At 50.6% G+C, this 27,783-nt stretch overlaps 1 protein-coding gene across 2 annotated transcripts in view; it reads right to left on the reverse strand.

Moving 5' to 3' along the window:
• The window catches only part of crtac1b (cartilage acidic protein 1b), a 373,155-nt gene that overhangs the window by 58,249 nt on the left and 287,123 nt on the right, over positions 1–27,783 (reverse strand). For both annotated transcript variants that reach the window (XM_038773324.1, XM_038773323.1), the window contains exon 8: positions 5,236–5,372. In XM_038773324.1, the coding sequence (XP_038629252.1) occupies positions 5,236–5,372 (137 nt within the window). The remainder of the gene's footprint in view (positions 1–5,235; positions 5,373–27,783) is intronic.

Genomic DNA, 27,783 nt, shown 5'->3' on the forward strand with positions numbered 1-27,783 from the left:
TCTCGACTGGCAGCCGTCGAGGTGAACCGCGACCCCTGACCTGACCCAGAGCAGCAAACGCGAGGCAGCCCGTGAGCTGCGATCTTTCCGCTCTCCCTCGGACGTGCAGCACGGTTGGTTCGCCCCTGTCACCATGCGCCCAGCAATCCCACCATTTGTTAAGTCACCTCGCTCCTCATTAATTCGGGGAGTCATTTACTACTCCCTGAAAGATGTTGTTCTTTAATAGCCGCCTCAGAGGATGGATAACAGAGGGTTTGAGCGATGGGTATTAGGTGAGAATGAAGTGCCATTCAGGAAGAGAGAGAGAGGGAGAGAGGAACACGCCTGAATCTGAAAGTCGGCAAATTGAAAATCCTCTGTTCCTTGCCTGAGCACATTCATCACACAGACTGACGACTAAATGCAATCTATATATTAATATCTGAGAGCACTCTGTCAGTTCAATATTCACAAAATGAAATGCAATACAAGCCCAACGAAAATTATCACCAGAGAAAACATATATTGCCGTTGATCTATTGCATGTGGACAGCACATTATTAGGCAGAGAACATGATCTGCAAGGTGCCTGCACAAGGTCTACATTTTATTCATTACACTTTCGCCCTCCTCACTATTCTCTCCTCTTCTCCACAAACCACTTGAACACCGGCCAGGGGAACAGATCCAATCTCCGACTCGAAAACTGGTGTTTAATTGGGAATCCAGATGTGGTTAATTGGGAATATTTTTCCGTGATTGGCCCAGTTAAGTTTCTGGTAAATAGCAACCCCCAAAACGTTGACCATAGGGAATTCAGCAATGATGGTACCCATTGAATGTCATGGGGAGATGATCAGAATGTCTTTCCACCTTTGACAAAGGGTCACCTGGACTCGAAATGTTAGCTCCTTTCTCTCCCTACAGATGCTACCAGACCTGCTGAGATTTTCCAACATTTTCTTTTTGATCAGAATGTCTCTCGTTGGATCTGGTCATTGCACGGCATTCATATGGCTCACAGGTTGCTTGCCACTGAGCAACCCAACACCGGTTAAGCTCCATGCCGGAGAACTCCACGCGGGAGAGATCCGTGTGGGAGAGATCCATGTGGGAGAGCTCCGTGTGGGAGAGCTCTGTGTGGGAGAGCTCCATGTGGGAGAGGTCCATGTCAGAGAGCTCTGTGACAGTGAGCTCCATGTGGGAAAGGTCCATGTCAGGGAGGTCCATGTCAGAGAGCTCCTTGAGGGAGAGGTCCGCATCAGAGAGCTCCATGTCAGAGAGCTCCATGTGGGAGAGGTCCAGGTCAGAGCTCCATGTGGGTGAGGTCCATGTCCGAGAGCTCCATGAGGGAGAGCTCCATGTGGGAGAGCTTCATGTGGGAGAGGTCCATGTCGGAGAGCTCCATGTGGGAGCGGTCCATGTCGGAGAGCTCCATGAGGGAGAGGTTCGTGTCGGAGAGCTCCATGAGGGAGAGGTCCGTGTCGGAGAGCTCTGTGTCAGAGAGCTCCATGTTGGAGAGATCCGTGTCAGAGAGGTCCATGTCGGAGAGCTCCATGTTGGAGAGGTCCGTGTCGGAGAGCTCCATGAGGGAGAGGTCCATGTGGGAGAGCTTCATGTGGGAGAGGTCCGGGTCGGAGAGCACCATGAGGGAGAGCTCCATGTCGGAGAGCTCCATGTGGGAGCGGTCCATGTGGGAGAGGTCCATGTGGGAGAGGTCCGTGTTGGAGAGCTTCATGTGGGAGAGGACCGTGTCGGAGAGCTCCATGTCCGAGAGCTCCATGTCAGAGAGCTCCATGTCAGAGAGCTCCATGTCAGAGAGCTCCATAAGGGAGAGGTCCGTGTCGGAGAGCTCCATGTAGGCGAGCTCCATGTCAGAGAGCTCCATAAGGGAGAGGTCCGTGTCGGAGAGCTCCATGTAGGCGAGCTCCATGTCAGAGAGCTCCATGTTGGAGAGGTCCGTGTCGGAGAGCTCCATGTCAGAGAGCTCCATGTGGGAGAGCTCTGTGTCAGACAGCTCCATGTCCGAGAGCTCCATGTCAGAGAGCTCAATGTGGGGTCTGCGTCAGAGAGCTCCATGTGGGAGAAGTCCGTGTCGGAGAGCTCCATGTCAGAGAGCTCCATGTCAGAGAGCTCCGTGTAGGAGAGCTCTATGTCAGAGAGCTCTATGTCAGACAGCTCCATGTCCGAGAGCTCCATGTCAGAGAGCTCCATGTGGGAGAGCTCCATGTCAGAGAGCTCCATGTGGGAGAGGTCTGTGTCAGAGAGCTCCATGAGTGCGAGGTCCATGTCGGAGAGCTCCATGTCGGAGAGCTCCATGTGGGAGAAGTCCACGTCAGAGAGCTCCGTGAGGGAGAGGTCTGCGTCAGAGAGCTCCATGAGTGCGAGGTCCATGTCGGAGAGCTCCATGAGTGCGAGGTCCATGTCGGAGAGCTCCATGTCGGTGAGGTCTGTATCAGAGAACTCCATGTGGGAGAGGTCCATGTCGGAGAGGTCCATGTCGGAGAGCTCCATGTCAGAGAGCTCCATGTGGGAGAGGTCCGTATCAGAGAACTCCATGAGGGAGAGCTCCATGTCAGAGAGCTTCATGTGGGAGAGGTCCGTATCAGAGAACTCCATGAGGGAGAGCTCCATGTCAGAGTGCTCCATGTGGGAGAGGTCCATGTTGGAGAACTCCATGAGGGAGAGGTCCGTGTCGGAGAGCTCAATGTGGGAGAGGTCCGTTTCAGAGAGCTTCATGTCAGATAGCTCCATGAGGGAGAGGTCCATGTCGGAGAGCTCCATGAGGGAGAGGTTCATGTCGGAGAGCTCCATGTGGGAGAGGTCCGTGTCGGAGAGCTTCATGTGGGAGAGGTCCATGTCGGAGAGCTCCATGAGGGAGAGGTCCATGTCGGAGAGCTCCATGAGGGAGAGGTCCATGTCGGAGAGCTCCATGAGGGAGAGATCCATGTCGGAGAGCTCCATGAGGGAGAGCTCCATGTGGGAGAGGTCCATGAGGGAGAGGTCCGTGTCGGAGAGCTCCATGTGGGAGAGGTCCATGTGGGAGAGCTCCATGAGGGAGAGGTCCGTGTCGGAGAAGGTCCATGTCGGAGAACTCCATGTGGGAGAGGTCCATGTCGGAGAGCTCCATGTGGGAGAGGTCCGTATCAGAGAGCTTCATGTCAGAGAGCTCTGTGTCGGAGAGCTCCATGTGGGAGAGGTCCATGTCAGAGAGCTCCATGTGAGAGAGCTCCATGTCGGAGAGCTCTATGTGGGAGAGGTCCATGTCAGAGAGCTCCATGAGGGAGAGATCCATGTCGGAGAGCTCCATGATGGAGAGGTCCATGTCAGAGAGCTCCATGAGGGAGAGGTCCATGTCGGAGAGCTCCATGATGGAGAGGTCCATGTCAGAGAGCTCCATGAGGGAGAGGCCCATGTCGGAGAGCTCCATGAGGGAGAGGTCCATGAGCGAGAGGTCCATGTCGGAGAGCTCCATGAGGGAGAGGTCCATGAGGGAGAGGTCCAGGTCGTAGAGCTCCATGAGGGAGAGGTCCATGTCGGAGAGCTCCATGAGGGAGAGGTCCGTGTCGGAGAGCTCCATGTGGGAGAGGTCCGTGCCGGACAGCTTCATGTGGGAGAGGTCCATGTCGGAGAGCTCCATGAGGGAGAGGTCCGTGTCGGAGAGCTCCATGTCAGAGAGCTCCATGTGGGAGAGGTCCATGTGGGAGAGGTCCATGTGGGAGAGGTCCATGTGGGAGAGGTCCATGTGGGAGAGGTCCATGTGGGAGAGGTCCATGTGGGATAGGTCCATGTTGGAGAGCTCCATGAGGGAGAGCTCCGTGTCCGCGTGTTCAATTAGGGAGAGGTCCATGTCAGAGAACCCCATGTGGGAGAGGTCCATGGGGGAGAGGTCCATGTCGGCGTGTTCAATTAGGGAGAGGTCCGTGACGGCGTGTTGAATTAGGGAGAGGTCCATGTCGGAGTGTTCGATGAGGGAGAGGTCCGTGTCGGAGTGTTCCATGAGGGAGAGGTCCGTGTCGGAGAGGTCCATGTGGGAGAGGTCCATGAGGGAGAGGTCCGTGTCGGAGAGGTCCATGTGGGAGAGGTCCATGTAGGAGTGGTCCATGTGGGATCGCTTCATGTCAGAGAGCTCTGTGTCAGTGAGATCCATGTCGGTGAGCTCCATGATTCAATGGAAGGTACAATTAAGCATAATGCAATGACCACATGATCCAATGAAGTGGACGACCCGTGTAGGAGGACGTGCGAAATAAATCTGAGGTCAGTGCAGGCTCTATGCCCCAATGTTAGTGAGTGCCTTCAGGCACTAGAATAATAAGAGGGATAAAGGGGTTAAGCTTTGGGGACAGGTTCAGAGACTGGGATTGTACTTCCTCTGTATTGAAGAATATAAAGAGTGATCTGACTGAGACCCAAAGGGCCAGGTGACCTACTCCTGTTCCTATGTTCCTCGATGTTTCAGATTATAAATTAGAGACAGGTTGGTCAGGGGTGATGTAAGAAAATTCTTCCTCACACAAAGTGGAGTGGAAATCTGGATCTGTTCTCCCTGCAAGAAGCCACTGGGGGTGGGGGTGGAGGGTGTGGGGGTGGGGGTGGAGGGTGGGGGTGCATTGGGGGCCAACTGAAAATGTCACAACTGAGTTTGATGCATTTTTTTGAGGTAAGGATATTCTGGGTTACGAAATCAAGGCGGGCAGATGACATTACGACACAGAACAGCCTTTATTTCGAGCTGAATGATTGGACCGGCTTGAGGGAAAAATGACCTATTCTTCTTTCTGCGAAAGGAGAGGGATAAAATTATGTCAAATAATGTTACAAAAGGCCACAATATTAGGGGTGAGGGGCTTCAGTTATGACGAGGGATTGGAAAGGTCACGACTGCTCCCTGCAACGGGGAAATTTAAGGATTGACCTATTGGAGGCGTCCGAGATGATAAGAGCTATAGATAAAGTAGATGGAGATAAACTATCCTCTCGCGAGTGGGTCAATAACCATAGGTCATAGATTCAGAATCATTGACAAACGATCCCGAGGGGAGATGAGAATTCTTTTTGGCTCACAGAGCGGGGATGTTCTGAAAAGATGCCGGAATTAATTTTAAAGGAACGTGGGGCTGGAAGATCAGGCGCTCACAGGGATACAGACTAAACACAAATTAATGCTCCTCCCACCATCGATACGATGGGCTGAATGGACTCCCTTCTGTGCTGCAAGTTTCTACCATTCTGGAAAAGGATCTGACCCACCTGAAGATGCGGTTTGCCGAAGACCCTCGGTATGCGATATTGTTGAAGAAGACCTCCAGCTCCTGGTCATTGTCAAAATCCGCCACAATCACCGTTCTAACTGGCGAGGGCATTGCGAACGCCTGGGTCGCTATATCCTGAGACAAAACACATTGGGCCCAGAGATTATCAAGCAGCCAGTGAAGGAGAGGATGCCAGCCCGTATCGGCGCCCACAGAGGGAGGGCGCAACACGATGGCGCCCACAGAGGGAGGGCGCAACACGACGGCGCCCACAGAGGGAGGGCGCAACACGACCACACACCGATCGCAGGTTACATGTGAGACCTGAGATACCCATTTGAGATGCCCACTGATTCCCACCCCCCCGGTCAGCAGCATCAGCAAGTGGAGGGGGGGGGGGGGGGGGGGGGGGGAATAACAGCTCACCAGCACCACCCTGTCTAACGCAGTGCCTACTGTAAGATTAAGTATTCCATTTTCACTGGCTCCCTCTGCAGGTTCGATCTCACCATTATCTCTGTTTTCCTGTTGTGTGTGTGTTAACAACCCCCCCCCCCCCCCCCCCCCCCCCTCTCTGGCCAAGGCCCTACCAATGTTCCGTTAAAATCCTCGCCCCACTTGGAGAGGCAACCTTTACTCCCTGATGTGTTGGGCAGGCTGGGTCTATGTGGACTGCGTTTGATGCAGTGTACAGAGAGACAGGCTTCCAACACTTGATGAGATGCAACGCGATTTTATTTAACATCTAACTATATTACATGCTTAACTGTGGGTTGACACTATGCTGACTTGACTGGAGACCTGAGGCTAACCTGACCAGACTAACTGACTACCACATGGTGTTTGTACTAGCTTCTGCTCACGAGCTCTGACTGTCTCAGAGGCTGGATCCCGAGAGAGAGCGGGAAAACTGGTGCCGTCTGGCTTTATAGTGGCCGTGTCCTGTCTGGTGATTGGCTGCTGTGTTCTGTGTGCTCACTGGTCATCCTGTGTGTCAATCACTGCCTGTCTGCACTCCATTATATACATGGATGTATATTATGACACTCCCTTCGCCATTACTACCCCTCTGTCATCCCACCCTCTCCCATCCCGGTCACTGAATGTTCTGCACCTGGATGCCAAAGCAGCCTCCGTTCACCACACCTCCTCCTGCCAACCGAGAGACGCACCACCCTCACCGGTGCAGCCGACCCACCTCAAAACAAACCTCTCCTCACCTGCACCCCGCTGCTCTGCTCCGCGTTCTCTATTGCAAGCGCCCCACCCCCCTAATCCCTGCCTCAGATACTTACTTCCTCTGTGCTGATTCCATTTCACCTGTCCAGTACCCACCTTTCTCTCACCAATGTGCACTGTTCTATTCTGATGACCAGTGTCCCCATTGCTCTCAGACCAACCTTTCACCAGCAGCAGCCAAGAGTGGAGGGGGGTAACCTTATAGCAGGGAGTGGGACAATGGAAAGCCCATAAGACAGGGAACTGAGATCGGGAGACAGGGATAGGGAGACATAGGTGGAATGGTAGTAAATTAGGAATGGGAAATAGAGATGAAGAAAAGGGGATATCCACAGAATCCATAAAATCCCTACAGTGCAGAATGAGGACATTCAGCCCATCGAGCCGACCCTCTGGAAAACGGTCTACCCGGTCCCCCGCCCTGTCCCTATAACGCTGCGTCCCCTCCACGGGGAGGGGGAGGTAGGATGATGTGGATGAGGAATAGGGCTGGAGATGGGGCAATAAGGACCGGAGGGGTGTGAGATGGTAATTCGTGGGATGAGACGCTGGAGGGTTGGGGTCTTTGGGACAATCAGGAATTAGGATGGGAAGTTTGAGTTGAGGGTTCTACAATTCATGGGCGTTGTTAATCCTGCACTTTCAAGAATTGGATGCCATTGAACATTAGGAGGGGAGGCAGTTTAGTGTATTGTTTATTGTTTGCCATGTATGGGAAGACCGTGGATTCTCTTTTGGTCGTTCTTGTTTAGTATTTGGGATGTAGGGGGGAGGTTTGGGTTAGTATGACGAGGGGAATGCTGGTTGCAGGATTGCTATTGTACTTGTTATTGTTGGTTATCTGTGGGTGGCACGGTAGCACAGTGGTTAGCACTGTTGCTTCACAGCTCTCAGGTCCCAGGTTCGATTCCCGGTTTGGGTCACTGTCTGTGCGGAGTCTGCACGTTCTCCCCGTATCTGCGTGGGTTTCCTCCGGGTGCTCCGGTTTCCTCCCGCAGTCCAAAGATATGCAGGTTAGATGGATTGGCCATACTAAATTGCCCCAAAAAGATGGGGCTACTGGCTTACGGGAATGGGGTGGGTGGTGGTGTGGGCTTGGGTAGGGTCCTCTTTCCAAGGGCCGGTGCAGAACCGATGGGCTGAATGGCCTCCTTCTGCACTGTAAATTCCATGATTCTATCTCTTGTTGGGTGTGTATTTGATGAAAAAGTGAAAAATGAGGAGAATAAAAATATTTTAATAAAGGAATTAGGATGGGGATGTTTGATTATGGTAAATGTAAATTGCTGTGTGTTCACTGATTCCCTTGCTGACTCCACAATAAACAACAGCAGTTCCAGAAAAATTCAATTTAAATAAAAGAAAATAGCAATATTCATCTGATCAGGAACGAAAATTGCGGGTGATTAATTAGATTTGTGAGATAACACCTTTAATTAGCGCTTTCCATTCTGCCACCAATTAGGTTAATATTTTGTAGTTTTAATTAAAATCTTTACATTTATGGCCATACTCTGAAAGGCAATGCATAAATTGTTCGTGTGCACTCCAGTCCAATCTGATTTCCTTAAAGGAAATGTTTTCACATGCAAAGATGTTTGGCAAACCTTTAATTTGTTGTTTAGGGTGCACAACGTCCTCATACCCACACGGGATTCACCAACCCCACCCTCAACCTAACCCCCAGACTCGATCGAACCTGCTCCCCCCCTCCAACTGACCCAATCCCCCATTCCAACCCACACCCCATGAAGCCTGACAACCTTCAGTATCTGATAGATTGTAACAGTTCTCGAACACTGCGATCATCAATGAGCACCCCTTTACCTGACTTAATAATGAAGGCATTGTCATTGATGAAGCAACTGAAGAATGTTGGGCCCAGGAAACTATCCGAAGGAACTAGTGGGAGATGATTGGCCTTCAACGACCACAACCATCTTCCTTTGTGCCAGGCATGACTCCAGCTAGTGGAGAGTTTCCCCGATTCCCATTGACTTGAGTTTGCTCGGGCTCCTTGATGACAGACTCGGTCAAATGCTGCCGAGATGTCAAGGGCAGTCACTCTGATCTCACCTCTGGCATTCAGCAGCCCATGTTTGGGACAAGACTGTAATGAAGTCAGGAGCTGAGTGGCCCTGGCAGAACCCAAACTGAGTGTCCGTGAACAGGTTTTTGCTGAGGACGTGCTGCTTGAGAGCACTGTCAATGACACATCTGTCACTTTGCTGATGTTTGAGAGGAGACTGATGGGGCGGTAATTGGCTGGGTTGGATTTGTCCTGTTTCTTGTGTGCAGGAAACATCTGGGCAATTTTCCACTTTGCAAGGTGGATGCCAGTGTTGTAGCTGTACTGGAACAGCTTGGCTAGGGGTGCGGCAAGTTCTGGAGAACAAGCCGGAATATGGTGCTATTGCCGGAATATTGTCAGGGTCCAGAGCCTTTGCAGCATCCAGTGTCATTAGCCATTTCTTGATACATGACTCCATGGGCAGGGTTTTACGATTCTTTTTCGAGTCTCGTCTCAGGCAGGAAAAGTGGAGGTCATCCCACCAGCTGCCCTGCCGCCATTTCCTGCCACATTTTCAAATGGAAGGGATGTGTTCCATCACATCATGCTGGGGGAGAGGTGTGGAGAGACTCTGAATGAGCATGCCCACCCAGCAACCCAGCCTCTGTCAGACTGGGCAGCGTTGTATAAAGGGCACCCTGATCTGAAAACAATAAAAATGCAAACGCAAATACCAGGGAAACCCCTACTATCCTCACCCCCCCACCACCCTCAACAGACATGGACGCCCCCACAAGGAGTTAATGTGGACATGCTGAATTTCCTTAGTTTCCTGTGGAAGTATAGGCGCTGTTGTGCTTTCTTGGTGGTAGCGTCGATGTGGGTGGACCTGGACAGATTTTTGGAGATGTGCACCCCGAGGAATTTGAAACTGCTAACCATCTCCACCTCGGCCCCGTTGATGCTGACTGGGGTGTGTACAGCACTTTGCTTCCTGAAGTCAATGACCAGCTCTTTACTTTTGCTGGCATTGAGGGAGAGATTGTTGTTGCTGCAACACTCCACTAGGTTCTCTATCTCCCTCCTGTATTCGGACTCGTCGTTATTCGAGGCCCACTATGGTCGTATCGTCAGCAAACCTGTAAATGGAGTTGGAACCAAATTTTGCCACGCAGTCATGTGTGTACAGGGAGTAGAGTAGGGGGCTAAGTACGCAGCCTTGTGGGGCCCCGGTATTGAGGACTATTGTGGAGGAGGTGTTGGTGTTTATTCTTACTGATTGTGGTCTGTTGGTTAGAAAATCAAGGATCCAGTTGCAGAGTGGGGAGCCAAGTCCTAGGTTTTGGAGCTTTGATATGAGCTTGGCTGGGATTATGGTGTTGAAGGCGGAGTTGTAGTCAATAAATTGAAGTCTGATGTAGGAGTCCTTGTTGTCGAGATGCTCTAGGGATGAGTGTAGGGCCCGGGAAATGGCGTCTGCTGTTGACCGGTTGCGGCGGTATGCGAATTGAAGTGGGTCAAGGCATTCTGGGAGTATGGAGGTGATGCATTTCATGACCAACATCTCGAAGCACTTCATTACAACTGACGTCAGGGCCACCGGACGGTAGTCATTGAGGCACGTTGCCTGGTTCTCCTTTGGCACCGGTATGATGGTGGTCTTCTTGAAGCAGGTGGGGACCTCGGAGCGGAGTAGGGACAGGTTAAAGGTGTCTGTGAATACCTCTGCCAGCTGGTATGCGCAGGCTCTGAGTGCACGACCAGGGATCCCGTCCGCACCCGCCGCTTTCCGAGGGTTCACTTTCAGGAAGGCCGATCTGACTTCGGAAGGTGGCTATGGGAGTGTTATGGGCTGCTGGGGCACTCGTCAGCGGATCGTTGGCTTCCTGCTCGAACTGAGCATAGAATGGATTGAGTTCACCAGGGAGGGGCGGGCTGCTGCTGGAGATACTGCTCGGCTTCGCTTTGTAGCCCATTATGTTATTTTAGGCCGTGCCACAACTGCCGAGAGTCTGTAACGCTTGTCTGTGACTCTAGCTTGGTCTGATATTCTCTCTTGGCATCTCGGATTACTTTGCCGAGGTCATACCTGGATTTCTTGTCGAGGTCAGGGTCGCCTGACTTGAACGTCTCAGCAGGGAATCAATCTCGTGATTGAGCCATGGTTTCCGGTTGGGGAACGTACATAATGCTTTCTTTGGCACGCAGTCGTCCTGGCAGTACCGTGGTGTTATGGGGACCGGGTGGGGGGAGTGGGCCTATGTAGGGTGCTCCTTTGGAAGGTCAGTGCAGACTTGATGGGCCGAATGGCCCCCCCTTTGCACTGTAGGGTTTCTATGATAATGGTCCTTGAGGCAAATCATTGACAAGAAGCCAATGAAGTTAGATATTTCACAGAGAACCATCAAGTCACGGCTTGTGCACAGCCCCAGAAAACAAAAGTGGCACCGTTCTTGCTGATTGTTTATCCTCACGGGTGACAAAGAATTGGTTCAAAATTTGAACGCTGTCCTATTTGAGCAGTTGCTGAAGTTGATCATGTTGGAAGTTGAAGAATGTTTAAGAGTTCTTCCAAGCACTTCTGGTTTTCAAAGAGTCATAGAATCAGACAACTTCCAGTGCAGAAGGAGGCCATTCGGCCCATCGAGTCTGCACCAGCCCCTGGAAACAGTACCCCACTCAAGCCCACGTCTCCACCCTATCCCCGTAACCCAGTAACCCCACCTAAACGTTTGGACACTGATGGGGGAAATTTATCATGGCCAATCCACCTAACCTGCACATCTTTGGACTGTGGGAGGAAACTGGAGCACCCGGAGGAAACCCACGCAAACCCACGGGGGGGGGGGAACGTGCAAACTCCACACAGACTGTCACCCGAGGCCGGAATTAAACCTGGGGCCCTGGAGCTGTGAGGCAGCAGTGCTAACCACTGTGCCACCGTGCAGCTCCATTTTGCCACCATCTCACCATACTCCACAATCCTCTCTGACAACCTACCGCGTTGACTCTTGTTTCTTGCTGTGTGATCTAAGGGAATGGCCTCAAGGAGTGGAGGGGGGAGGAGCAAAGGGTTAAAGTCCGAAGGGGTAAAGAGCAAAGGTTAAAGTGCAGGACACAAGGGCTGAAAAAAGCAAAGGAAAAAGATAAAACAAGTAGCGGAACTGGGGAATATCCTAACTTGGGTTTTGAAACGCTGAGGATTTGAGGAGGGGGGGGGGGGGGGGGGGGGGGGGGGGGGGAAGAGGGGACCCATCAATTTTTATTTAGAGTCCTGACCACAGTGATGTACCGTCAATTATCAGGAGACGAGAATGGCTGCAGCATCGGAGAGCACACACATTTATACACCGCCTACTGGGCGGAGCCAGCAGGCAGGGATTTACCATCGTACCAGTAATATACGCGCAGTGCTGTAATACACACAATATACCACTAGTGGTGACTGCCACACACAGTAACGGTGAAAATGCAAAGCAGGCTTTTTCTATAAAGGACAGTGAACTTGCAGTGCCAGCTATACAGCTGGACAGTCAATATCTGAACCACATTTTATGGATCTCCCTGTGTGCAAATTGGTTGCCTCTCAGTTACCGGCGTAACGTCAGTGGCTGCAGTTTGAGAAAGTAATGAATTGGTCATGGAGAATTTTTGTGATGCCCACAGGCACCATATTTCGATCTTTCCGAGGTTCTGGGTAACTACATCAATCAATCTCCCAGTTGCCCCCTGACGCGCATATTGAACTGCACAGCCTTCTCTCTCTCTCACTCTGGCACCAAACTAATTTCTTCAAAGGTCTCCCGTTTAATTAAATGGCTGTTTATCAACAGTTCGTGAGATTCCCAGAGTGCTGAGATTTTGTGCTGTCCCTAAGCCTGAATGCATGCAGTTCGAATTGAATGAGCTCATTGCTTTGCTTCCCCAATGTGATGAATGGGGGTGAATTTTATCAGCTACCAGCATTACCCCCATCTTCAGCACTGGTGGGAGAGGGGGTGAGGGGCAGCTCGCAGTTAAATTCTTAGATATGCGAAACCCCATCCCACTAATCCCGTTCGACAAGTGTGTGTGTGTCTGTGCGTGTGCGTGCCCTCGGGAAATGTAATGAAGGTTCATAGGTTCATAAGATATAGGAGCAGAATTAGGCCATTCGGCCCATCGAGTCTGCTCCACTATTCTATCAGGGCTGATATGTTCCCTCATCTGCGACCTACAATGTTACAGAGCCAAGAGCTGGATTGTGAAATCAGCCAGAGCATCTCCTCCCTAGAACAATGACCTAGGAGCGGGAGTCGGCACTTTAGCCTCCCGAGCCTAACTCCCTCAATGTGATCATGGCTGATCCCATCCTGGCCTTACCACTGTCCTGTCCATTCTCCATAACCCTTCAGCCCATTACCAATTAAACATCTGTCTACCTCCTCCTTAAATTTACTCACTGTCCCAGCATCCACCGCCCGCTGGGGTAGCGAATTCCACAGATTCACAACCCTTTGGGAGAAGTAGTTTCTCCTCGTCCCTGTTTTAAAATTGCTACCTCTTATTCTCAGATTATGAACCCTCGTTTTAGTTCATTAGACTTTTTTGAATGAGGGAATTGTGCTACGAGTGCCCTGGACCTATATTCCATAGAGTCTAGGTTGAATGAGAGGCGATTGTCTTGTTATGCTCTTGGCGTAGCATAAGCTGCTTCCTTGATGTTCACTCTGACAAAGGAAGGTTCAGACGTGGAGATAACTTCAACACGTTTATTAAACTATTTACAGTTCTCCTACTCTGATTCACCTCGACTGTTAATCCTTCTCTCGCTACTCAGACTGACGAACCAGTCTGCTACAATCCACGTGGTGGGTGTGATGTTGAATAAACCCTGTGTCCGTACTCACTGAGTGTCTCCACTGGAAAGAGGAAGATCATGTGCGCCGTGTCCTTTATATATGGATTGGTGTAATGCCCCCCTGTGGTAGTGTCACCTCTGTGTGTATCGTGAATGCCCATTGGTCGTGTCCTACCTCACTGACCTATTGGTTGAGTGTCTGTGTATCATGTCTCTGGTGCTCCCTCTAGCGTCTATCTAGTCTACATGTACTTACATTAACCCCTTGTGTATCTACAGTGATGCATATCACCACAGCAATCTCATTGAAACTTATAACATTCCATATAACAGGGAGCTTGGCAGGGGCGACGCTGTGAAAATCCTGCCCTCGGCTGTGGAATCTAAAACACAGGGGCACAGTCTCCGAATAAGGAGACTGTGAATAAGGCGCTGCGCCAGCCCCTACGCCCCCACACCCTTCCACCCTCCTGAGGGCCTGTCAAGCAAAGTTGCCGCCATTATAATCTCTCCCCTCCATTTAAGACTGAGTTGAGGAGAAATATTTTCCCTCAGGGTATTGTGAAATGTTTACAATTCTTTCCCCTGAGTGCTGCAGATGCTCAGTCACTGAATATATTCAAGATAGAGTTTGATAGATTTGTGGGTCCGAAGAGAATTGAGGGATATGGGAATTGTGCGCGATTGTGGAGTTAAGGTCGTTCAGCCATATAACTCATTGAATCAGGGAACAGACTCAAAGGGCCAAATGGCTCCTGCTCCTATTATCCTATTCTCACGAGGCGAGAAAGGATTTATAATATTTAAATCAGTTTACCTGCCTCTGATTCTAGCTAAACAGCTGCATTCGAGGTTTCCCAGGATTCGGGTAACTGGTGACGAAAGGAAGGCGGGAGCTTCCAGCTGCAGCTGGTTTGCGTTTTGCGGCACTGCTTGAGGGCCAAGGGGAGCAGGAGCGTTGCGCCAGCCCCTACGCCCCCACACTCCTTCACCCTCCTCAGGGTCTGTCAAGCAAAGCTGCCACTATCAAAATCTCTCCCCTCCTGTAATCTCCCGCCGCCCACCATAAGCTTCACCCAGCCCCTTGCCACCACTCCCACACTCCTCTACCGCCCCCTGCTGTGGTCTCGTACAACGGGGGTCGGGCAATCAGCCAGCCTCTCGACCGAATGAAATAAAGTAAACACCTGTGGTGATTTCAAGCAAGCCGGTTTTTCCTGCTATCTGCTCCCGGGAGAGTGGGGGGGCCGGGGGGTAGTCAGTACTGGCAAATCCCACACTTATAGAATTTACAGTGCAGAAGGAGGCCATTCGGCCCATTGAGTCTGCACTAGCTCCTGGAAAGAGCATCCTACCCAAGGTCAACACCTCCACCCTATCCCCATAACCCAGTAACCGCACCCAACACTAAGGGCGATTTTGGACACTAAGGGGCAATTTAGCATGGCCAATCCACCTAACCTGCACATCTTTGGACTGTGGGAGGAAACCGGAGCACCCAGAGGAAACCCATGCAGACACGGGGAGGATGTGCAGACTCCGCACAGACAGTGACCCAAGCCGGAATCGAACCTGGGACCCCTGGAGCTGTGAAGCCATTGTGCTATCCACAATGCTACCGTGCTGCCCATCTGCTGATTGCTCAGAAAGGGTTCTTGGTCAGCCTTCTTCTCAGACCGCCTGGCAGTCTTACAGTGATGAGACACTCAAGATGGAGTGAGATTGAGAATTCCTGAAGAGTGACCCCATGACGAGATAGGAACGGCAATATTGTTCAAAGCGGAGCTTTGACAAAGAGTCGTTCAGACTCGAAACGTTAGCTCCCTTCTCTCTCCACAGATGCTCTCAGACCGTATAAGTTGATAAATCCATAAGGAGCTTCCTTCCAAGGCAGCACGGTAGCATTGTGGATAGCACAATCGCTTCACAGCTCCAGGGTCCCAGGTTCGATTCCGGCTTGGGTCACTGTCTGTGCGGAGTCTGCACATCCTCCCCGTGCGTGCGTGGGTTTCTTCTGGGTGCTCCGGTTTCCTCCCACAGTCCAAAGATGTGCAGGTTAGGTGGATTGGCCATGATAAATTGCCCTTAGTGTCCAAAATTGCCCTTAGTGTTGGGTGGGGTTACTGGGTTGTGGGGATACGGTGGAGGTGTTGACCTTGGATGGGGTGCTCTTTCCAGGAGCCAGTGCAGACTCGATGGGCCGAATGGCCTCCTTCCGCACTGTAAATTCTATGATCTATGATCTATAAGGGCAGACGGAAACCCCTCCCATTGCCAGTCAACACTTAAGTGAGCGCCAAATGGCAGTGGGATTCCGAGAGTGAGTGGGAGCTTGCTGTGCGTATCCCGGCTGCTCTGTTTCCTACATTACAACAGTGGCTACACCTCAAAATGTCCTTCATTGGCTGTAAATCCATTTGGGGGCGTGCTAAGGTTGCGAACAATGTTATATAAATGCAAGTTCTTTTTCTTTTGGATATGTTTAAAGCCAAAGATTTAGAAGAAGGAACTTAATGAATGGCGGTGATGGGAGCAGGGAGATAGATTGTCACAAAGCAAGCCATCGACAGGCGCAGCCATGAGAATAAACACGGGAGAATCAAAAAACATTTATTAGGTTCCGAATATTCAAAGAGGTTGCTGCAGGAATTTCAAAGGTGCAACAAAGACTGTTAACATTGGTGGAACAAAAACAGTACAAAGTACAAAAATACAAAGGAATCATTTCAGATATAAAATGTGCCAGGGTTGCAAGAGAGACGAGCAATAAAACTCCAAGGACGAGACCTAGAACATTCTAACAAACTGAAGCCTGCACAAAGCCGTTTCTAGTTCAGCAGGAGGCATATGCCCTCCAGTTGCCTGAGGGAATATACGAACTGGGACTCGGGAGGGTATCCAACCATGACTGTCGCAGACTAGTCTGATCCTAAGTCCAGCTGACACACTCGCTACCCCAGGACTCTGAGCGCCGCAATCAGGAACGGAAAGACTGACTCATCTTTGCACTCCCCTAACCTGGGGATGTCGATGCCAAGTCGCAAAAGTCCGACATCCATCTTAGTTGAGATTAAATATGTCAACGCAGAGTTGGTGTCGAGTGTGATGACCACGGTTGAGCGCCCTCGACCATAGGACTCAGCACCAATAAGGGTGAGTTAATGAACCAGTGGGGTGATGTGGCCAGAGGAAATCTATGTGCTCCATCTGCTGATAATTTCTACCATGTGAACTCTCTCCTTTCCAAACAATTATTTTGTTTTATTCGATTGTTCTTTGCCTCCATTGAATCAAAGAATTTACAGTACAGGAGGAGGCCATTCGGCCCATCAGGCCTGCATCGGTCCTTGGAAAGAGCTCCCTACTTTAAGCCCCACACTTCCAACCTATCCCCGTAACCCAGTAACCCCACCTAACCTTTTTGGACACTAAGGTGCAATTTAACACGGCCAATCCACCTGACCTGCACATCTTTAGACTGCGGGAGGAAACCGGAGCACCCGGAGGAAACCCACGCAGACACGGGGAGAACGTGCAGGCTCCGCACGGACATTAACCCGAGCCGGGAATCGAACCTGGGACCCTGGAGCTTTGAAACAACAGTGCTAACCACTGTGCTACCGTACCGCCCATTGCAATAGACAAGTGAGGAACGTGAACTGAATTTATGCCTATATTATGGTTAATCGAACCAACAGAAAGACTTGCATTTATTTGTATGGGACGAAGTACGACGGGCCGATTCTCTGCTCCGACGGCAGAGTGTCGACGCCAGCGGCAAAACGTGAGTGTTTTACTCCGGCATCGGCGCCCTTTCCGGGATCCGATTCTCCAGCCCACAGGGGGCTAGCACGGCGCTGGAGCGGCTCACGCCACTCCAGCTGCCAATCCCAGCGTGAACTCGGCGCCGTGGGGTCCGTGCATGCGCAGTGGCCTTCTTCCCCGCGACGGCCCAGTGCCAAATGGTGCAGGAGAACAGGAGGCTCCCAGCCAGAGGCAGCGGCAGCACGGTAGCACAGTGGTTAGCACAATTGCTTCACAGCACCAGGGTCCCAGTTTTGACTCGCAGCTTGGGTCACTGTCTGTGCGGAGTCTGCACATCCTCCCCGTGTGTGCGTGGGTTTCCTCCGGGTGCTCCGGTTTCCTCCCACAGTCCAAAGATGTGCAGGCTAGGTGGATTGGCCATGATAAATTGCCCTTAGTGTTGGGTGGGGTTACTGGGTTACGGGGATCGGGTGGAGGTGTGGGCTTGGGTAGGGTGCTCTTTCCAAGGGCCTGTGCAGACTCGATGGGCCGAATGGCCTCCTTCTGCACTGTACATTCTATGATACAGAGAGGCCGGCCTGTTGATCGGTGGGCCCGGATTGCGGACCAGGCCACTACGGAGGGACCCCCCCCCCCCCGGGGTTGGATCCCCATCTCCCCCCCACAGGCTGCCCCGGGACCCCTCGACGTCGAGTTCCCGTTGGCTCAGAGCATGTGAGAACGCCGCTGGCGGGACTCAAATTTTTTTTGACGGCCGCTCAGCCCATCCGGGCCGGAGAATCGGCGCATACCCCGATAGGTGGATTGGCCGTGATAAATTGCCCGTAGTGTCCTAATAAAAGTAAGGTTAAGGGGGGGGGTTGTTGGGTTACGGGTATAGGGTGGATACGTGGGTTGAGTAGGGTGATCATGGCTCGGCACAAAATTGAGGGCCGAAGGGCCTGTTCTGTGCTGTACTGTTCTATGTTCTATGTTCTAATGCCGTGGGATGTTTATGCACTGAATTGAGAGGGCAGAGAGGGTTAATGCCTCATCTGAAAAGTGGCACCTCCTACGTGGCAGCACTCCCTCAGTACTGGCACCTGGCACCAGGACCACCTGTGTGGATTATGATCTCAAGTCTCTGCAGCAAGACTGACTCAGAGGTGAGTACGCCACCCACTCACCCATGGCTGCCATCAAGCACAATGTAAAGCTGGCTGTTTATTTTGGTTGAAAATGAAGCGTCTCCTTCCATCCCGGCCATTGATGGAAACACCACGACTGCCTCATTCTCGAGTGGTTGCCATCCAGCGAAAGGGAATTCTCCACCAGGACATCTTCTGCACACTCGGAGCTTGAGGCCTCTGACTCGGCCTCTGTCGTCCAGCAGAAATCACCCGACACGCCTAAGTCAGGACTAGGCTGTGATCCGGGGGACATGGTCTCAGAATAAGGGTTGGCCATTGAGGACAAACGTGAGGAGGAATTTCTTCAATCAGAGGGTGATGAACCTTTGGAATTCTCTATCCCGGAGGACTGTGAAGGTTCACTTATTGAGTATGTTCGACACAGAGGTCAATAGATTTCCAGATACCAATGATATTTAAGGGATTCAGGGATACGGATGGCATTGAGATAGAAGGTCAGCCATAAGCTTGTTGAATGGTGGTGGAGCTGAATGGCCGACTTCTGATCTTAAGCTCCTATATTCCGAGCCACAAATGTAGTTGGGGTGATGACTTAATAACCATTCACCGATTCTAAGAAGAGAATGGTTTTGGAAGGCGCACACGATCGGTAAATGTGCTTCATATGCGTATGCTTATTAACGTAACAAGCATCTCCCAGGTGATGTTAGTGGTCATGCCATTGCACCAGTAATCCATTGGCCCAGGTTAATTCTCTGGGAGCCAAGGGTTCAAATCCCACCACGGCAGCTTAGTAGATTTTAAATTGAATTAATTGATAAATCTTGAATTGAAAAGCTAGTCTCAATAATGGTGGCCATGAAATTGATGTAAAACCCATCTGGTTCACTAACCTGCCATCCTTACCTTGTCAGGCCTACTTATGACAGCAATGTGGTTGACTCTTATCTGCCCCCTGGAATGACCAAGCAAGCCACTCAAGCCAAGGGCAATGAGGGATGGGCAACAAATGCTGGGCCAGCCAGCGACACCCACGTGCCATGGAAGAATAAAGAAAATAATTCTCTTACCATCCTGCGTGACTTTTCCCTTGAGAGGTGCCCTAAAAAAATGTTAATCCCCGAAAGCCCAGAGATACAGAGAGAGTGGGCGGGGTTTTCTGGTCGCACCCGCCCAGAGACCGGAAATTCCCGCCCAGGGTCAACAGACCTTTCAATGGCCCGTCAACTTGTCCATCCCGTCCACGACAATTCCTGCTGCGGGAGAAAGGTGGAAAATGTACCCCAGCTCGTGGTGTAGAACAAAGATAGAGGCCACCAGATAGCTACCAAGAAAACCAGGAAATCAGGAAAATCCTCATCAACCAAAGAGTGGTGAGAATGGGGAACGTCTCTCCCGGAGGGAGTGGTTGAAACAAACAGTGTGGATACATTTAAGGGAAAGCTAGGCACGTAGCTGATGGAGAAAGGAACGGAGGGTCATATGTTGGCTGAGTTGGATGAGGAATGATGGGAGTCTCTCTCAGGTTGGACCAGTTTCCTTGCTACCTGATCATGTAATTCAGTAAACCAAGAAAGGAGAGTAAGCACAATGATTAAAGAAACACTCATGCACTCTCCATTCCTTCTGACCATTTTACTGACAAATGCACAGAAAGGTTAACGTTCACATTTGTATGCCTTGCAGACACGAATATTGAGATTACATGACTAATTGCACGTTATTTATTTAGTGATCAGAAATCCAATTCGCCATATCTGCATTTGCAAAGTGCCTCTTCGCTTATGTATGGGACAACACTCGACAAGGTATTGATAATGTTTACAAAGTCATTCTTAACTCACCAGCTAGAGAAACTTATTGTCCTCAGATCACCTCATCCATTGGGTCTTACACAATTCTAAGATGTATGACTCCTTAAATCCTACCTGCAAGTTCATTCTACGTTCTGTGGGGGAAGTAGACCCTCCTGATCTCAGTGCTAGATTGGCCTTTCATGCCGCACATACAGGAGCATAGGATATCACAGAATCCTTATGGTGCAGAAGAAGGCCATTTGGCCCATCGTGTCTGCACAGACTCTCCAAACGAGCATCATGACTTAGTGCCGTTCCCCTGCCTTCTTCCCGTACTCCTACACATTGTTTCCGTTCAAATAATCGTCTCATGCCCTCTTGAATGCCTCAATTGAACCTGCCTCCATCACACTTCCAGGCCGCGCACTCCAGACCCGAAACACTTATTGTGTGAAAAAGTATTAAGTAGTTCCCGCTCATGATGAATGGTAAGAAATTGGTAGATATATTTTATTATATACATCTGGTGCCAGAATATTTTTACAAGCCTGGTTAGGGTGTGTATGTATCTGCTGTAGGAACCTATTTTTAAAAATCCTGGTTTAAAAGACAGCCCGAAATTGTGGCTGCAGTAGCCGCAATTAAGATGTACTAAATCCTTCTTTCCAACCTGCAGATGGTTACAAAGAGAGGCTTAATAGTTTTTTTCTGGGAGTTGATCATTAGACACATTAGGTTGAATTCTTCGCCTTTGCGATTCTCCGTTTTGCCAGCAGCCCGGGGGTTTCCCGATGGCGTGGGGCTGCCTCACAATATCCCATTGACCAGCTGGCAAAATGGAGAAAACCGTCCATTGTATTTAAACAAGTAATTAGGTCATGGGATTTGAATGGGAAATAGATGATGTAGTAATGGGGGGGCGGGGGGGGGGGGGGGGGGGGGCAGGTCTGTGGTAGTCAATCTAGGTTTGGCTGTGAGCTGAACAGCAGCTTCTGCATAAAGGCTGTCAGGTTAAGCAGTAGTCTGACACAGACAAGAATCTGCGGGCTGTGTCCTGACAGGATCTCTTTCTCTCTTCAAGCAGTCTTTTAAAAGAACTCTTTATCCAAAGACAGGCAAGTAATCCTGTGTTGGTTAACTCTATTTAAAAGTGGTCTTTGACCTGTGATGGCTTTTGCTGGATTGGGGATCAGGAAGGTATCAGTTAGAAGTTAAAGTGTTTCTTTTTATTGTTAAGCATTGATTAATGAAGAGTTCCTTTGTTTTAGAACATAGAACATACAGTGCAGAAGGAGTCCATTTGGCCCATCGAGTCTGCACCGACCCACTTAAGCTCTCACTTCAACTTTTCCCTGTAACCCAATAACCCATCCCTAACCTTTTTTAAAAAACCGTCACTAAGGGCAATTAATCATGGCCAATCTACCTAACCTGCACGTCTTTGGACTGTGGGAGGAAACCGGAGCACCCGGAGGAAACCCAACGGGGAGAACGTACAGACTCCGCATAGACAGTGACCCAGCGGGGAATCGAACCTGGGACTCTGGCGCTGTGAAGCCACAGTGCTATCCACTTGTGCGAGCGTGCTCCATTGTTTAACTGGTAATTGTGAACTGTATTTATATGATTTTTTGGTAGTTAAATACTGTATTAATAAAAAAAGGTTAGTTTTAATTTGCTATATCCCTCTTTGTTTGTGGAATCACTCCAGGAGTGAAGTATCCTTGCCACACAGCTTTAAAAATTAAAAGAAAATTGGGGTTCCTCTCCGGTATTGTAGCAAATGATGGGGTCTGGTCCTGGATTGTATTACATCTTCTCTACAAGAAGAATAGCCCTGACCTCTCCAATCTGTCCTCAAACTGAAGTTTCTCATCGCTGGAACCATTCTTGTAAACCTCTCCAGCACTCCTTCCAGTGTGTTGTCATGTGAGAGTACCTTTAAGAAATGGATGTTTAAGCAATGTACCTTTAAGAAATGAAGCAGCTCAAATTACTGAAGTGATGTCAGAGGGTGGGGGGAGCTGAGCTGAGCTCACTGCTGTTTTTGGTTTCAGTTTTGAGGAAAAGAGCTTGGGTGTGTCTGTGTTTGCAGTGAGCTGGATCTGCTGTGATCTCTGCCATGAAAGACTATCTCTGAATTATTTGGGTGATTTAAACTCATAATAGTAATGTATTTAACCTGATGTGTTTCTGTTTAAAGGTGTTAAGTCTCTTGGATGTTTAAAGGAACAACTGAAGGATTATTTAGTGCTGTATTATTTTTGGGGTTATCTTTGAAGTAAGGGGTGTTAAGTGATCCAATGTTTATTTAAAAGGTTAAGTTGAGTTCATGGAATAAACATTGTTTTGAGTTTAAAAATCCACGTGTCCATAATTGTAATACCACACCTGGAGAACAAGCCGTGTGCTTCAAAAGCAGCAATACATTAAAAAGTACATTTAACTCCATGATACATTTCGGGGTTTCGGGGTTCTGAAAATGCCTCTCCCATAACAGTGTTCACAACCTTCCTATACTGTGGAGCCCAGAACTGTACACAATATTCCAGCTGAGGTCTAACTAATGTCCTGTGTAAGTTCAGCATAACCTCCTTGCTCTTGTATTCAATGCCACTATTAATAACGCCCAGAATACTATCTGCTTTATTAACTGCTCTCTCCACCTGTCCTGCCGCCTTCAATGATCTATTCACAAATATACCCAGCTCCCTCTGCTCCTGCACCCCTTTAAGAATTTTACCCCTTATTTTATATTGTCTCTCCATGTCTTCCTCCCAAAATGCATCTGCACTGAACTCCATCTGCCACCTCTCTGCCCACTCCACCAACAAAGTCTATGTCCTTTTTAAATTCTACACTCTCTTCCTCACAGTTTACAATACTTTTAGGTTTGCCTTCGGAGTACTAGCTGTTGAATCAGGCGCATGCAAGCTTGCCGCTGTTGGCAACAATCTGGCATGTTGGGCCAATCTTTTATTAACACAGCACCCAGGGTGACCACAGGACATCCCAAAGTGATTTACAGCCAAAGAGAATACAAAAGTGTAGCCATGTCTGCGATATAGGAAACGTTTCACTGCCAATGTGCGCAGAGCAAGCTCCCACAAACAGCAATGTGATAATGGTCAGATCATCTGTTTTAATGATGTCAATTTAAGCCTGAACATTGGGCAGAATACCAGGAATAGCTCCTCACCCTTCTTTAAAACGGTGCCATGGAATCCTTAACGTCACCGAAGGCAAATTGGGCCTCACTTTAACAGCACATCTTGGGCGAAATCCTCCCCTACCCGGCGGGGCGGGGTGTCCAGCGTCGGGCCTTTCCAAAGGTGCGGAATTCATTGAGGGGCTAGGCCCACGCCGGAGCGGTTGGCACCACACCGACTGGTGCCAAAACCGGCAACAACGGCCTTTGACGCACGCCACCCGGCGCTGGGGCTGGCCGAAAGACCTTTGCCGGTTCGCGCATGCGCCGGTGGTGACGTCAGCGGCAGTCGGTGGGCCCCGATCGCAGGCTCCTGGCCACCGTGGGGGCACCCCCCAGGGTCCGATCACCCCGCCGATCCCGCCTGCACAGAGGTGGTTCAAACCACGGCGGCGGGAGAGGCTTCTCAGCGGCGAGACTTCGGCCCATCTGGGCCGGAGAATAACGGCAGCACAGAAACCCGTAGCCTCCCGCCGGCCCCCCGCCAGTCTCCGAGGCGGGCGGCGGGATTGGCGGCACGTCGACTTTTTGCGGGTGGGAGAATTCTGGACATGGCGGGGACGGGATTTTCGGTGGCCCTGGGTGATTCTCCGACCCTGCTGGGGGGTCGGAGAATTTCGCCCCTCTTTTTTTAAATTTAGAGTACCCAATTATTTTTTTCCAATTAAGGGGCAATTTAGCGTGGCCAATCCACCTACGCTGCACATTTTTGGGTTGTGGGGCGAAACCCACGCAGACACGGGGAGAATGTGCAAACTCCACACGGACAGTGACCCAGAGCCGGGATCGAACTTAACAGCACATCTGGCAGTGCAGCACTACTGCACAGGGCGTTGGGTGGGCCGAGGGGGGGGGGGGGGGGGGGGGGGGGGGGGGGGGGTTGCTGCAAACCTAGATTTTGAGTTCTAGTCTCTGAAATGGAACTCGAGCCCATGAGATTCACGGCAGCGGCATCAATCCAGGCCCTGTCCAGTGCTTCAGCGCACAATGCAAACCACGAGAGTTCAGGAGGTGTTGGATTTTGAAGCAGGCCGTCTGACCAGACTGCCAGTAGTAGCAAGGGGGGGTTTGAAAGGTTGTCAGTCCCACAAAGAGCAACGGGGAGGATCAGGAAAATTGCAAGTGCGGTAATTCTGGAACACGGACCTCTGAAGAGAAACTCATTGAACTGAACTTGTCTTCACCCCTCAAAGGCATGATGCCTCTTCTGCTCCACACTGTTATTTGTAAACTGAAGTAGTCCAAATCTGCACAGAGCTCTTAACTCACAAGGGCTCATTTTGCAAGACACTGTTCTTAGCCGCTCTAAATGGCACGCAATTAGCTCGATAATGTTACAGTGTTAGCTGCAGTCCATGCTTCCACCTAGCAAGCCTTCAAGGTGACCGGCTCCCTGTTTGAACTGACTGCCCCGTCTTTCCTTAGGCAGGGTGAATGCCTGGGGCCTACCAGTCCCTGTGGAAATGTACCGCAGTGAGAGTCAGTGCCTGGAGGAGGCAGGAGAAATAAACTGGGTTGGGAAACGTTGACTGCTTTGGCTCCCGAGGGAGTGCTGCGCTGTCTGAAGAGCCGACCTTGGGGTGAGATTATTAAACTGAGGCCCCGGCAGCCCTCTCAGGTAAGTGGACTGCATCCTCCCTACCCTTTCAAAGAAAAGCAGGAAAGTTCCTTCCGGTATCCTGGGCAATATTTATCCCACATTGAACATTCCCAAAAGAAAAACAGGGATGATTTGGTCAATTATTACGTTGCTGTTTGTGGGAGTTGGCCGCGCTCAACATTTATTAACGTGACAACATCAACACAGCTTAAAAAGCAGCTTCACTGGCTGCATAGTGCTTTCGAAAGAGAAACTTACCATTCACAAAAAGACCGTTCGGCCGGCTGCGCCTGTGCTAGATCTTTGAAAAAGATACAGGCGGGATTTTCCACAGCGCCGAGCCGCACCGTGCGGTAGCAGAGACAGCCGCCATTGGTTAGCAGCGGGATCCGCCGCTGTCAACGGGGCTTCACTCTCCATGAACACCTCCCCCCCCGCCCCCCCCCCCGCCTCTTCCGTCGCCGGGAAACAGAAAGATCCCGCCGGCGAGAACACCCACAAAATTCCGGTCACTTGGCGCGATTTGGATGCAGGCGCAACGGGTGAATCGCGTGCAAGCCCCGAATCGCGCTCGGCGGGAAATGCCGTGCAGGTCACCTGACCCGCTCCGTGCGGCGCGCTCTGGATCTCACCCTCATTGGCGTGATCAGATAATGATATTTAAATGAGCATAATTTCTCATTTAAATATTCGGATTCCGGACTCACCCAGCACCCTGGGAGGCTTGACCAGGTGTAGCCTTCGGCCGCACAAACGTGGGACCAGTCTCAACGGCACCTCGGGGGGGTCTAGCAGGCAATTGGAGACCCCCCCCCCCGCCCACCCCCCCCCGTGTGGTCGGGGACAGGGCAGGGTGGCGCCCTGACACTCCTCCTGGCACCTGGACACCTTAGCACTGCTAGCCTGGCACTTTGGAAATGCCACCCTGGCGCTGCTAGGGTGCCAGGTTGGCAGTGGCAGGGATCAGGGCGGGGTGGCGGATGGAGCTGTGACAATAGTAGGAGGGAGTTGGGGGGGGGGTGTTCCAAGGGCCTCGCCAAGGTTGGGGGTGTGAGGGATGGGCCAAAAACACAGGGGAGAGCCTGAAAGTGGGGGGGGGGGATCAGGACTTCTGGACGAAATAGCGGCTTGATTCGCGAGGAGCTTTTACTATTGGCCAGCTTCACTCTGAGCACAGACTCGATGGGGAGAAACTTCCCCGGGGCCCAAAGAAAATGGGCAACGTGCCGTTGGATGGTTTCTGTGCACAGCATCCATCGAGAAACACCCGCTAAACGTGCCGCTCAGCGGACTTCACCTCGAGTCGGCTGGATCGCGCCCGCTGTCTTTAGTCTCACATCTTTCTCAACCCAATTTGGTTCTTTTCTCTTCGGCTATCAGCAACTGAGGGGTTTGAAGTCGCCAACACTTCAGATGGTGTTCCCGACAGCTTTGGGGTGTCCTGAGATCCATTGTACGAACTGTCCCTCCGTTTACATCGACGTGCTAAAACAGCTGTGCAAGTAACAGTGCAGGAATGTAGAAAGTGCAGGATGGAACCATCCTACCATGTCACGGCTGCTGTCAGCTGGCAGAGCGAGAGAGAGAGAGAGAGAGAGAGACAGGGAGATAGAGACTGAACAGGTCAAGCATTGAGGCCAGTCTCTTTAATGATTGTTAAAGGTCAGTCTTAAAAATGAGCCCTCAGTGTTCCAGTTCAGCGCTCGAGGACAGAGATTCGCTGTGTAAAACTGCCAGAGGTGTGTTTTTTTTTTAAAATAGAGAGATGCTTGAGGATCTCACGAAAGAAAATGACCTTTCTCTCAGAGAAATTCTGCAAAGCACATGCGGAAGTTCAGGCACATTAATATGTCACCTGGAAAGGAAACAAAGGACAATACAGAAGCGACAATAGAAAAATAAGAGGATGGAAATGAAAAGTAATTGAGCATCGAATGAAGATGGACGTGGGGACATGACTCCCCTGACTTTCAATCCATGAGCCTGTACGTGATGTTGGGATGTGTCAACCGCTTCACTCAACATCAGTGAACCACAAGAGGATTTGAACCAGCTAAAGACACCCTGGTGGGCATGTGGGTATCGGGGTGAATGATATTCTGACAGATGGAGAATGTCACCAAGTAATACCCACTATCAGTTTTAATAATAATATCATAAGGGATCATAAGTGGCCATGCAGCCTATCGAACCTGCTCCGCCATTCACTGAGATCTGATTATGGCCTCACCTCCACTTAAGCAAAGTACATACTGCACAGAATTTACAGCACAGAAACAGGCCATTCGGCCCCAATGATTCATACTGGTGGTTTTGCTCCAAACCTGCCTGCTCCTGCCCATCTTTATCTCACCCTATCAGCCTAACCTTACAGTCCTTTCTCCCTCGTGGTGTTTAACGGGCTTCCCCTTAAATGTATCGTTTCCATTTGCAGCATAAGGGGTTAATGCTGACTGCGTGATTGGCCAATGAGACACAGTGCGCATCATCACGGGAAGTGATGCAATCTGGACCTTGCTTTCTCTTCTAGATCTCGGGACAAGTTGATGTCACTGTTGTTCGCAAATAAACGTTGTTATTTTCCTCACCTCAACATACTGTATATCATGGCTCAAATCTTCCATTCTCCCAGCGTTCGTACCCGGGTTAGACTCCAGAACATGTGTGTGGTCCACTCAGAGGTTCCCATGCACTGACTACATGGGGATTGACCGGGAACGTCAACTCCTGTTGAGCAATTACCCTGCATCTGGAACCCTCCGAAACTCCGGTTTAAAATCAGAGACTTTGGAAGATTCTGACTCACTTGCCAGAATAGTTACCCAGGAGAAGTTAGAAGGACTAAAACCAATTCTGATTCCTGGGTAACTATACCACCGATTGGCCACTGGAACTCCCACCTGATGATCACCTGACTACCCCACCAATTACCTGCCCAAGTTATGACTGCCCTCCTG

This window comes from Scyliorhinus canicula, chromosome 16 (assembly GCF_902713615.1).
Source record: "Scyliorhinus canicula chromosome 16, sScyCan1.1, whole genome shotgun sequence".
NCBI classification, from domain to species: Eukaryota; Metazoa; Chordata; class Chondrichthyes; order Carcharhiniformes; family Scyliorhinidae; genus Scyliorhinus; species Scyliorhinus canicula.